This window comes from Cheilinus undulatus, unplaced genomic scaffold (genome assembly GCF_018320785.1).
Source record: "Cheilinus undulatus unplaced genomic scaffold, ASM1832078v1 Contig14, whole genome shotgun sequence".
NCBI classification, from domain to species: Eukaryota; Metazoa; Chordata; class Actinopteri; order Labriformes; family Labridae; genus Cheilinus; species Cheilinus undulatus.
Window position 1 is genome coordinate 95,608 of NW_024571681.1, and position 13,358 is coordinate 108,965.

Sequence of the window (13,358 nt, forward strand, 5' to 3'; positions counted from 1 at the left end):
CAAAATAAAATAAAATAAAATAAAATAAAATAAATCATAATAATTACAAAGTTGTGTGATCTTTTCTCAGCTCAGTAGTAAACAATAAACTCTGCCTTTCTCCCAAGCTTTGCAGATAAAATCTGCTATGGCAAAAGTTCCTTTTATGAAACAGAACTCAAGTTTTTCATAATCACCAGACCAGAAAAAGTCTGCATTAATCAAGGACATTTGGGACGTCCTAAAAAGTAAATCCCTTAAGTCATCATAAATTGAACAGTAAAACAGAAAATGAATCCAGTTCTCAGTTTCACCAAAGTTACGCCATAAACACACTCTGTCTTCCTCTGGAATGGCATTAAACCTACCAGTCTCTATGGCCAGGGGTAAAGTTCCTGAGCACAACTGTGCACATAATGATCTCTGTCTTCTGGGTTATATTTCACATAAAACTCTACATCATAGCTATTCTTCATAAGACAATGCGTTCGTAGCTTTGGTTTACGCCATATATCGACAACATAGAACTCTTAATGTCCTGGATGTCACATCATAACTTATTTTGGAAAATGAATGACATGTTATATCCTTAAATATCTCTGATACAGCATCTGAGAACAGCCTGGCCTTTCACCTTTGACCTTCTGTGGCTTACCCTCCTCGTGCAGGTGTGTTCTGGACAGTCGTCCCATCAGCAGTCTTCCCTATGATTGTGGGTGTGTGACATGAACCAGAGTGAGAGAATAGCTCTGGAAAACTTTGCAGGAGTTGGGGAATTAAGACTTAAAAACTGTTAAGAAATTTGACTTTTACAAATGTTTTTCACATTTGGAGATATTGTTTTTTTATTTTTTATTTTTGTGAGCTGCAAGCCATCATCATTAGAATTAAAATGAAAACATTTTACTCTGTGTGATGAATCTTGAATGATTTATTGATTTGCAAGTTAATTAAAGGATAATAAACCACTGAAAATATTCAGCGTGAATTCTCAGGGTACTTAAGATTAAAATGTTTTTGTTTAGCCTCTATCAATCCTAAAAGATGGTTATAAGGAAAGATTCTTTTACTCATAGGCTGACGCCACTGAAGATGAACTTACTTAGCCGTCCTGCAGTTTCTCACGGCTGGAACCAGTCTCAGTCGGCCCTCCTGTGTTGTGTTGTACTTCTGCAGGTCTAACTCATCTAAAACCTCCTCTGACATCTGCAGCATGAAGGCCAGAGCAGAGCAGTGGATCTCAGAGAGTTTCTTCTTTGATCTGCTGCCTGACTTCAGGAAGTCTTGGATGTCCTGATGTACTGAGAGGTCATTCATCTCCATCAGACAGTGAAAGATGTTGATGCTTCTGTCAGGAGAATTATCTTCAGCATTCATTTTCTTCAGGTTGTTGATGACTTTTTGGATCGTTTCTGGACTGTTGTCTGTCCGACCCAGCAGACCTCCTAACAGTCTCTGGTTGGACTCCAGAGAGAGGCCGTGAAGGAAGCGAACAAACAGGTCCAGGTGACCATTTTTGCTTTTCAACGACTTCATCATTGCTTCTTTTAAGAAGGTATCTACAGTCGAATCTACATAATTTTCTTCAAGAAATGCCACCAGTTCTTTTGTGTTCCAGTCTGTGAAACAGTGAAGCCCATAGACTGCAGCCAGAAACTCCTGAACACTCAGATGAACAAAGCAGTAGACTGATTTCTGGAAGATCACACTCCCTCTTTTAAAGATCTCAGTACAAACTCCTGAGTACACCGAGGCCTCTGTGACATCCAGACCACAGCGCTCCAGGTCTTCTTGGTAGAACATGATGTTTCCGTTCTCCAGATGTTCAAACGCCAGCCTCCCCAGCTTCAGAAGAACCTCCCTGTCAGATCTGGTGAGTTCCTCAGGACTCATCTGAGGTCCCTCATCATACTTCTTCTTCTTCCTCTTGGTCTGAACCAACAGGAAGTGTGAGTACATGTCTGTCAGGGTCTTGGGCAGCTCTCCTCTCTGCTCCGTGCTCATCATGTGCTCCAGAACTGTAGCAGTGATCCAGCAGAAGACTGGGATCAGACACATGATGTGGAGGCTCCTGGATGTCTTGATGTGGGAGATGATTCTGCTGGACAGATCTTCATCACTGAACCTCCTCCTGAAGTACTCCTCCTTCTGGGCGTCAGTGAAGCCTCGGACCTCTGTTAGCCTGTCCACACATGCAGCAGGGATCTGATTGGCTGCTGCAGGTCGAGACGTTATCCAGATGAGAGCTGAGGGAAGCAGATTCCCCTTGATGAGGTTTGTCAGCAGCACGTTTAACGAGGACTTCTCTGACACGTCAGACACAGCCTCCCTGATGCTGAAATCTAACGACAGTCTGCTTTCATCCAGGCCGTCAAAGATGAACAAAAGTTTACAGACAGCCAGCGTCTCTGCTCTGACCTTCTGGAATGTTGGATGGAAAACACGGAGCAGCTCCAGAAGACTGTAGCGCTCATCTCTGATCAAGTTCAGCTCCCTGAATGAAAGCAGAACCAGCAGACTGATGTCCTGGTTTTCTGAGCCCTCTGCCCAGTCCAGAGTGAACTTCTGCACAGAAAAGGTTTTTCCAACACCAGCCACACCGCTGGTCAGAACCACTCTGATGGGTTTCTGTTGGCCAGGTAAGGCTTTAAAGATGTCCTGACACCTGACTGGAGTCTCATGGAAGGTCGTCTTCTTAGAAGCAGTCTCCAGCTGTCTGACCTCATGTTGGCTGTTCACCTCTTCACTCTGTCCCTCTGTGATGTAGAGCTCAGTGTAGATCCTGTTCAGGAGGGTTCTACTTCCTGCTTCATCAGTTCCTTCAGTCACATGTTCACATCTCTCCCTCAGACTGATCCTGTGTTCATCTAGAACCTCCTGAAGACCACCCCTCACTGAAAACAGAAAGATGCACATGTAAGCTTGTTAATGATGCAGCATTGCAATAGCATAGTACAAGAAGCAAAGGATGTTCGTGGGGGGAGGGGGGGCTCTCTGGGGTCCAGCAAAACTGGGGGCCATGGAGGTCAGCAAAATCATGGTCTATTACAAAGTGAAGCTTTGTGTACAAATACAGCCCTTTCGAATGTAAAGCCCTTTTTCTTAAAACAAAAGTACCATTGTTTGTAATGTTAACAATGTGGATGGGCACACTGGACTTTACCATTTAGGAAGTATGTCAGACTTTAAAGCTAAGCTATGATGTGCACAAACACCAGGATGCAGGAAAATAAGGCAGAAACAGGACTAGGCTAAACCTAGCATTATGGCTGACTGCACCTCTCTGGGATGCCCGCTGAAATACATGACAGAGGAGAGAAGTAGCTCCTCCTACTCCCCTGAACAGGATATCCACAGTGCTATAGACAGAGCATTTACCTGACACCATCGACGGTTTCATATCGCCACTGCATGGATGCATTTCACATTCACGCGGGAAAGCTCCAATAGAAAGCAGAGGGAAAGGCGGGACCTTTCAAAATGTTCTCAGAAGGTGATTGGAAGAATGTTCTCTCTGTCACATTCATGAGAGTCCAATCACAGCGACAACACAAACTGACATTCTGCTCAGTGGTCACTTTTTATTTTAGTCCTTTTAGTTTCATTTCTGTCCCTTTAGTTTTAGTCTAGTTTTAGTCATTTCTGTCCCTTTAGTTTTAGTCTAGTTGTAGTCATTTCTGTCCTTTTAGTTTTAGTCTAGTTGTAGTCATTTCTGTCCCTTTAGTTTTAGTCTAGTTGTGGTCATTTCTGTCCCTTTAGTTTTAGTCTAGTTTTAGTCATTTCTGTCCCTTTAGTTTTAGTCTAGTTGTAGTCATTTCTGTCCCTTTAGTTTTAGTCTAGTTTTAGTCATTTCTGTCCCTTTAGTTTTAGTCTAGTTGTAGTCATTTCTGTCCTTTTAGTTTTAGTCTAGTTGTAGTCATTTCTGTCCCTTTAGTTTTAGTCTAGTTTTAGTCATTTCTGTCCCTTTAGTTTTATTCTAGTTTTAGTCATTTCTGTCCCTTTAGTTTTAGTCTAGTTTTAGTCATTTCTGTCCCTTTAGTTTTAGTCTAGTTGTAGTCATTTCTGTCCCTTTAGTTTTAGTCTAGTTGTAGTCATTTCTGTCCCTTTAGTTTTAGTCTAGTTGTAGTCATTTCTGTCCCTTTAGTTTTAGTCTAGTTTTAGTCATTTCTGTCCCTTTAGTTTTAGTCTTGTTGTAGTCATTTCTGTCCCTTTAGTTTTAGTCTAGTTGTAGTCATTTCTGTCCCTTTAGTTTTAGTCTAGTTTTAGTCATTTCTGTCCCTTTAGTTTTAGTAATTTCTGTCCCTTTAGTTTTAGTCTAGTTTTAGTCATTTCTGTCCCTTTAGTTTTAGTCTAGTTTTAGTCATTTCTGTCCCTTTAGTTTTAGTCTAGTTGTAGTCATTTCTGTCCCTTTAGTTTTAGTCTAGTTTTAGTCATTTCTGTCCCTTTAGTTTTAGTAATTTCTGTCCCTTTAGTTTTAGTCTAGTTTTAGTCATTTCTGTCCCTTTAGTTTTAGTCTAGTTGTAGTCATTTCTGTCCCTTTAGTTTTAGTCTAGTTTTAGTCATTTCTGTCCCTTTAGTTTTAGTCTAGTTGTAGTCATTTCTGTCCCTTTAGTTTTAGTCTAGTTGTAGTCATTTCTTTCCCTTTAGTTTTAGTCTAGTTTTAGTCATTTCTGTCCCTTTAGTTTTAGTCTTGTTGTAGTCATTTCTGTCCCTTTAGTTTTAGTCTAGTTGTAGTCATTTCTGTCCCTTTAGTTTTAGTCTAGTTTTAGTCATTTCTGTCCCTTTAGTTTTAGTCATTTCTGTCCCTTTAGTTTTAGTCTAGTTTTAGTCATTTCTGTCCCTTTAGTTTTAGTCTAGTTGTAGTCATTTCTGTCCCTTTAGTTTTAGTCTAGTTTTAGTCATTTCTGTCCCTTTAGTTTTAGTCTAGTTGTAGTCATTTCTGTCCCTTTAGTTTTAGTCTAGTTTTAGTCATTTCTGTCCCTTTAGTTTTAGTCTAGTTTTAGTCATTTCTGTCCTTTTAGTTTTAGTCTAGTTGTAGTCATTTCTGTCCCTTTAGTTTTAGTCTAGTTTTAGTCATTTCTGTCCCTTTAGTTTTATTCTAGTTTTAGTCATTTCTGTCCCTTTAGTTTTAGTCTAGTTTTAGTCATTTCTGTCCCTTTAGTTTTAGTCTAGTTGTAGTCATTTCTGTCCCTTTAGTTTTAGTCTAGTTGTAGTCATTTCTGTCCCTTTAGTTTTAGTCTAGTTGTAGTCATTTCTGTCCCTTTAGTTTTAGTCTAGTTTTAGTCATTTCTGTCCCTTTAGTTTTAGTCTTGTTGTAGTCATTTCTGTCCCTTTAGTTTTAGTCTAGTTGTAGTCATTTCTGTCCCTTTAGTTTTAGTCTAGTTGTAGTCATTTCTGTCCCTTTAGTTTTAGTAATTTCTGTCCCTTTAGTTTTAGTCTAGTTGTAGTCATTTCTGTCCCTTTAGTTTTAGTCTAGTTTTAGTCATTTCTGTCCCTTTAGTTTTAGTCTAGTTTTAGTCATTTCTGTCCCTTTAGTTTTAGTCTAGTTTTAGTCATTTCTGTCCCTTTAGTTTTAGTCTAGTTTTAGTCATTTCTGTCCCTTTAGTTTTAGTCTAGTTTTAGTCATTTCTGTCCCTTTAGTTTTAGTCTAGTTGTAGTCATTTCTGTCCCTTTAGTTTTAGTCTAGTTTTAGTCATTTCTGTCCCTTTAGTTTTAGTCTAGTTTTAGTCATTTCTGTCCCTTTAGTTTTAGTCTAGTTTTAGTCATTTCTGTCCCTTTAGTTTTAGTCTAGTTTTAGTCATTTCTGTCCCTTTAGTTTTAGTCTAGTTTTAGTCATTTCTGTCCCTTTAGTTTTAGTCTAGTTTTAGTCATTTCTGTCCCTTTAGTTTTAGTCTAGTTGTAGTCATTTCTGTCCCTTTAGTTTTAGTCTAGTTTTAGTCATTTCTGTCCCTTTAGTTTTAGTCTAGTTTTAGTCATTTCTGTCCCTTTAGTTTTAGTCTAGTTTTAGTCATTTCTGTCCCTTTAGTTTTAGTCTAGTTGTAGTCATTTCTGTCCCTTTAGTTTTAGTCTAGTTGTAGTCATTTCTGTCCCTTTAGTTTTAGTCTAGTTTTAGTCATTTCTGTCCCTTTAGTTTTATTCTAGTTTTAGTCATTTCTGTCCCTTTAGTTTTAGTCTAGTTTTAGTCATTTCTGTCCCTTTAGTTTTAGTCTAGTTTTAGTCATTTCTGTCCCTTTAGTTTTAGTCTTGTTTTAGTCATTTCTGTCCCTTTAGTTTTAGTCTAGTTTTAGTCATTTCTGTCCCTTTAGTTTTAGTCTAGTTTTAGTCATTTCTGTCCCTTTAGTTTTAGTCTAGTTGTAGTCATTTCTGTCCCTTTAGTTTTAGTCTAGTTTTAGTCATTTCTGTCCCTTTAGTTTTAGTCTAGTTTTAGTCATTTCTGTCCCTTTAGTTTTAGTCTAGTTTTAGTCATTTCTGTCCCTTTAGTTTTAGTCTAGTTTTAGTCATTTCTGTCCCTTTAGTTTTAGTCTTGTTGTAGTCATTTCTGTCCCTTTAGTTTTAGTCTAGTTGTAGTCATTTCTGTCCCTTTAGTTTTAGTCTAGTTGTAGTCATTTCTGTCCCTTTAGTTTTAGTCTAGTTGTAGTCATTTCTGTCCCTTTAGTTTTAGTCTAGTTTTAGTCATTTCTGTCCCTTTAGTTTTAGTCTAGTTGTAGTCATTTCTGTCCCTTTAGTTTTAGTCTAGTTTTAGTCATTTCTGTCCCTTTAGTTTTAGTCTTGTTGTAGTCATTTCTGTCCCTTTAGTTTTAGTCTAGTTTTAGTCATTTCTGTCCCTTTAGTTTTAGTCTAGTTTTAGTCATTTCTGTCCCTTTAGTTTTAGTCTAGTTGTAGTCATTTCTGTCCCTTTAGTTTTAGTCTAGTTGTAGTCATTTCTGTCCCTTTAGTTTTAGTCTAGTTTTAGTCATTTCTGTCCCTTTAGTTTTAGTCTAGTTTTAGTCATTTCTGTCCCTTTAGTTTTAGTCTAGTTTTAGTCATTTCTGTCCCTTTAGTTTTAGTCTTGTTGTAGTCATTTCTGTCCCTTTAGTTTTAGTCTAGTTTTAGTCATTTCTGTCCCTTTAGTTTTAGTCTTGTTGTAGTCATTTCTGTCCCTTTAGTTTTAGTCTAGTTTTAGTCATTTCTGTCCCTTTAGTTTTAGTCTAGTTGTAGTCATTTCTGTCCCTTTAGTTTTAGTCTTGTTGTAGTCATTTCTGTCCCTTTAGTTTTAGTCTAGTTGTAGTCATTTCTGTCCCTTTAGTTTTAGTCTAGTTTTAGTCATTTCTGTCCCTTTAGTTTTAGTCTAGTTTTAGTCATTTCTGTCCCTTTAGTTTTAGTCTAGTTTTAGTCATTTCTGTCCCTTTAGTTTTAGTCTAGTTTTAGTCATTTCTGTCCCTTTAGTTTTAGTCTAGTTTTAGTCATTTCTGTCCCTTTAGTTTTAGTCTAGTTTTAGTCATTTCTGTCCCTTTAGTTTTAGTCTAGTTGTAGTCATTTCTGTCCCTTTAGTTTTAGTCTTGTTGTAGTCATTTCTGTCCCTTTAGTTTTAGTCTAGTTTTAGTCATTTCTGTCCCTTTAGTTTTAGTCTAGTTGTAGTCATTTCTGTCCCTTTAGTTTTAGTCTTGTTGTAGTCATTTCTGTCCCTTTAGTTTTAGTCTAGTTTTAGTCATTTCTGTCCCTTTAGTTTTAGTCTAGTTTTAGTCATTTCTGTCCCTTTAATTTTAGTCTAGTTTTAGTCATTTCTGTCCCTTTAGTTTTAGTCTAGTTGTAGTCATTTCTGTCCCTTTAGTTTTAGTCTTGTTGTAGTCATTTCTGTCCCTTTAGTTTTAGTCTAGTTGTAGTCATTTCTGTCCCTTTAGTTTTAGTCTAGTTTTAGTCATTTCTGTCCCTTTAGTTTTAGTCTTGTTGTAGTCATTTCTGTCCCTTTAGTTTTAGTCTAGTTGTAGTCATTTCTGTCCCTTTAGTTTTAGTCTTGTTGTAGTCATTTCTGTCCCTTTAGTTTTAGTCTTGTTGTAGTCATTTCTGTCCCTTTAGTTTTAGTCTTGTTGTAGTCATTTCTGTCCCTTTAGTTTTAGTAATTTCTGTCCCTTTAGTTTTAGTCTTGTTGTAGTCATTTCTGTCCCTTTAGTTTTAGTCATTTCTGTCCCTTTAGTTTTAGTCTAGTTTTAGTCATTTCTGTCCCTTTAGTTTTAGTCTAGTTTTAGTCATTTCTGTCCCTTTAGTTTTAGTCTAGTTGTAGTCATTTCTGTCCCTTTAGTTTTAGTCTAGTTGTAGTCATTTCTGTCCCTTTAGTTTTAGTCTAGTTTTAGTCATTTCTGTCCCTTTAGTTTTAGTCTAGTTTTAGTCATTTCTGTCCCTTTAGTTTTAGTCTTGTTGTAGTCATTTCTGTCCCTTTAGTTTTAGTCTAGTTTTAGTCATTTCTGATTAATTCTGCATTAAAGGTAGTTAATCGTTTTTAACTGAGTATAAACGTTTTTTGTTTTTAACTTCAATCTAAAGCTACATCAGAATCAGTTGTTGGATGAGTTCCATAGATTGTTCATCATCATTAGAATTATTCTAAATAGTCTTTGACATCAGAGGGTTTGGTGATGAATTTACCTTCCTTATCCTCAGACTCGCCTAGTCAGTTATAGATGGTCTTCAAAGTTTCTGTATATCATGTCAAGTTTCATAGATTTTCTTTTGCTTGTTCATTTTTGTCACTGTGTTAGAAGCGGGTGGGTGTACGGACTTACTTTGCTGACCGCTGGCCCCCACGCTGATTTGATGTCCAGGTTTCATCCGGGCTCTCTTCCCAAACTGGTGAAAGGAGGAGTCTCCTGATGAGCCAAGGTGGTCCCAGTATGAAGTGCTGCACTGTCCACAGCTGGTGGAGACTGGGTCCTTGAAGACATCGTGCTCTAGTGTAACAGGATTCCTCTTCCTCCCTCTGAAAGGACAAGTCTTTGTGACTAATCCCTCATTGGCTGATGTGGAGAATATCTAGCTAGGTATGTTCTATGTCAGAGTAGGAACGCTTGGTTTAAACTAACTAGTTAGCTTTATAAAACTGTCTCTCTGTTCTCCTGACGTTAAACAGAACTAACCTTTGCTACTGTTTGATCAGTTTAACTTTCATTCAGACATAACTGTCCTTTAGCGTCTGGGTGGGCGTGGTGGAAACTCATTCAAGAAGATAAAAACAGTGATGGAGAGGCAGACAGACACCAGAGAGCAGCTCTAAATCTCACAGCAGTTTGATTTCAGCCTCATGTTCTTTTAGGAACGAGTCCAGAAGGATCCCCTCAGATCACTGATTCAATCACTCATTCACATCTTACTGTGCCACTGATGGATCAGGATCACGTCTGAAGTTCACCAGAGGAGACTTGGACTCATAACTCTTCACAGACAGACAGGGTGAAGGAGACTCAGCTCTCCATCTGCTGGACTGGAACCTGGAAAAATCACCGTGTTAGTGGTTTAAGGATAAGACGGATCTTATTATTGGCTCTTCTGAAGGTTCCTGTGTAAAGCAGATGACTCCTGGGTAAACACAGAAGGTTTAAAAGTCCGCTCGTTCATTGAATCTGACATTATTTCACATTTTTATTGCATCACCACTCCCGGACAAAGAGCAATGCCACCTGTGAAGCTGCTCTGTATATTGGCTCTCTCATCCTGCAATAAAGAGAAACACGCTCACTTCAGCGTCTGATGTTTTTTGCCTACTTGCCCTTCAGGGCAAGTGCTTCCCAAATCTACTAGCCCCATCTGAATTCCTCCTTGCCCTGTCCAGGAGGTACTTTTTCTGCCTGTCAAGTGCATACATTTAGCTCACAACATACTTAGAACTAAAATCCATAGCCGGTCGACTGTGGAAAGCAAAACACAACACTTCTTTCTAAAGAAGACTGTATTTATTAGCTGTGTTAGCCCACCGAACAGGATATTTAACTTTGTACAGATCAGTGCAACGTGAAAACTGCACCAGGTTGTTTTCTGAAGAAACTCAAACTCAGCAATTTCATATTTACAATACTAATAGGGTAATAATACAAACTCAGAAATATTTTTAGTAACTGATGAAACCAACTACTCTCAGAGGAAAATGGGGTCAATAAAACTCAGCAGCAGACACACTGCATCTGGCTACTCAGGGGCTCCTTAGTAGGGATGCTGGGACCGTAATTAGGGTCCGAGGACCCCGGGGTCCTGCTAGAAGGGGTCCTGCTTGTTGTATCTGCTCCGTTTCTTTCTTCTTCTTATTATTCCCACGCCTCTTTGAACCTTAATTTGACCGCCTAAACACGCTCAAAAACTCACCAAAATTGGCACACACCTCAGAATCAGCGAAAAATTTGATAAAATGAAAAAAATTAACCCCAAACATGCCAAAATGTGCTCTCTAGCGCCACCTAGGCACATTAAAACGGCCCTCTAGGCCAGTAAGAATGTCGTAGAGAGATTAAACCAACGTTGAAACGATCGTCTCATCGAGACCCACAAGTCATGCACTGACACCCCTAACCTATCTCAAACAGGAAGCCGGCAATTTACCTTTCAAAATAAAATTTTCCAGGAAAAAAGGGCTCTGAACAAAATGTAAAGGCTCCAAGACCGCAAACTGAATCAGCTTGAACGGCGCAGAGAAGACACACTAGGCCATGCTGATCAGAAGTTATAGGGGAATTTGTTGTTTCTCAAACGGTTTCCGAATGACAAGCCCTCAAAGTTGGTCAACCCCGAAGAAGCCCTCCCTGCTGCTCCCATTCAAATGAATGGGATGAGGAAAAAATCTGATCCACATAAGCTGCAACAGTTGGGCCTCTACACAAAAAAAACCAAAGGTCCTACAGCTTTAAAAATGACATGGATGGATTCCTGACGACATTTACTACAAAAATATCTTATTTTTACAGAGATTTGGTCCAAATTGTGGCATCTGTGAGGGGAGATTCAAAAAAATTTCAGTCAATTTCACTCCTGATCAAGAGAGCAGTTAGGGATGATGTCATCCACTGATTGACAGATGAAAGCACCCGGAATGCAGGCATTAGTTACCATGGCAACCAGGGGAAGCCCCTTAATGAGCTCTGATCACGCACACACATGGAGCTGTTCCAATAAAGCAGCCCATTTAAACAAAGCTGTAACAGGATGGTGGGACTGTGGGTGGCTTCTCATCCACATACAGTCCCCCATAAAGACAGCCACACATATAACCCATATGAAGTGAATGGGAGAGATGGTGCATTTGTGTGTGTGTTAGCACGCGAAGCGCGCATGAGTGTGTGTTTGAGTGTCTTACAGATGCAGGTTTTTTGAACATTACAATAAGCTTACCGTGCAGCTGGTCATGTGACTCACTGAAGGCGGGAAAATGGAATGTGTAATACACACCCATTATAGTCTGAGGCTCCTGACAGAGCTGCAGGGACACACCTTAGTCTAACTCTGAGCAGGTCAAAGGGTCAAAGAGGGATGAAACCCTCAAAGTGGAGGTCAAACGGGCATGAGGGACATGCGACAGACCGAGGACCCGTCCAGTGCTGCTTGCAGCTTTAATTATTATTGATATTGATACCCTTATCGACACTTCTTATTGATCTGAGTCCTTATCGACTATACCACTATTGATACTTTTCTATAGTTTGGTGGAAAAACAAAATGGAGACAAATATTTACACTCAAAGTGGTCTATGCTGAGTAGAGCTTGAGTTAAAAAGCTATGATTCAGTCTGTCACATCTATTATATATCCCTCAAATATAAACACATTCTTCATATTCACAACTGTATTTTTTAAGGTTTCTCGTCAAAAACTAAATGTTCCAATTTTTATGTGGCATTTGAACACACCATTTCATATAGAATACAGTCGTCTAATTTACAGAGGTTACCTGAATGGATCATATTTTCTGTCTTCAGCTCGTAAAGTTCGCTAATTGTTCTGCCTTTAATTTGTGACCGTTAACCCTTACATGACAACACCAACACCACAACTAGTGCAGTAAGAAAGACGTGTTAGAGGAGTCTCTGAAGGACTGAGGACTTTCTTACTCTGGGTCACATGGTTCTGGATGTTCTCTGAAGTTCACCAGAGGAGACTTGGACTCATAGCTCTTCACAGACAGGGGTGAAGGAGACTCTGCTCTCTGTCTGCTGGACTGGAACCTGGAAAAATCAAGATATCGAATTAGAGACCTGGGAGCCACCATGCTCTGCCCTGTGATGCTGCACTGGAGCACAGACGCCACCAGCGTGATTCTCTCTGTCCCGTGTCCTTAAAGAGCCTGTTAGTGAAACCCTAGACTGGCGTCTGACGCTACAGAAGCGTGTCAGTCTGGTTTCTGTAAACATGTGAAAACATGACTGAATTCTGGATTTAGGCTGGTAGAAAGTTTTTCACCTCTGACCTGGCTGGGTGTGGGTGGGGCTATGTGGACTCATGATATCACCAGCCCACAGTAGGGAATGGCCCCGCCCCTCTGACTCTATCATATAAAACCACAGAGCAGTTCATCTCAGTCCAGTCTGTTAGCCGATGTCTCTGCCTTTATTAAAGATAACAGATAAATTTACTAAATCTATCAGCCACAGTGGTCTATGGAGGTAAATTTACTAAATCTATCAGCCACAGTGGTCTATGGAGGTAAATTTACCTAAATCTATCAGCCACAGTGGTCTATGGAGGTAAATTTACCTAAATCTATCAGCCATAGTGGTCTATGGAGGTAAATTTACTAAATCTATCAGCCACAGTGGTCTATGGAGGTAAATTTATTAAATCTATCAGCCACAGTGGTCTATGGAGGTAAATTTACCTAAATCTATCAGCCACAGTGGTCTATGGAGGTAAATTTACTAAATCTATCAGCCACAGTGGTCTATGGAGGTAAATTTACCTAAATCTATCAGCCACAGTGGTCTATGGAGGTAAATTTACCTAAATCTATCAGCCACAGTGGTCTATGGAGGTAAATTTACCTAAATCTATCAGCCACAGTGGTCTATGGAGGTAAATTTACTAAATCTATCAGCCACAGTGGTCTATGGAGGTAAATTTACCTAAATCTATCAGCCACAGTGGTCTATGGAGGTAAATTTACCTCCATAGACCACTGTGGCTATGGAGGTAAACCACTATTTAAGTCGAGTGTGTAAAGTCTTGTGTGTAAAGTCACATGTGTAAAGTGACTTGTGTGTAAAGTCTCATGTGTAAAGTCACATGTGTAAAGTCTCGTGTGTAAAGTCTTGTGTGTAAAGTCTTGTGTGTAAAGTCACATGTATAAAGTGACATATGTAAAGTCTTGTGTGTAAAGTCTCGTTTGTAAAGTCACATGTGTAAAGTCTCGTGTGTAAAGTCTCATGTGT

General features: G+C 39.2%; 1 protein-coding gene across 1 annotated transcript in view; it reads right to left on the bottom strand.

Annotated features, from left to right (window-relative positions):
- Window positions 1–12,156, bottom strand: part of LOC121506625 (NACHT, LRR and PYD domains-containing protein 12-like) — a 44,654-nt gene extending 32,498 nt beyond the window's left edge. Inside the window, exons 1-4 of the mRNA XM_041782441.1 lie at window positions 12,045–12,156; window positions 9,324–9,440; window positions 8,739–8,932; window positions 1,082–2,873 (exon numbers count right to left, since the gene is read on the bottom strand). Coding sequence (XP_041638375.1) covers window positions 1,082–2,873; window positions 8,739–8,784 — 1,838 coding nt within the window. The 5' untranslated portion in view covers window positions 8,785–8,932; window positions 9,324–9,440; window positions 12,045–12,156. The remainder of the gene's footprint in view (window positions 1–1,081; window positions 2,874–8,738; window positions 8,933–9,323; window positions 9,441–12,044) is intronic.
- Between the last annotated feature and the right edge of the window lie 1,202 nt (window positions 12,157–13,358).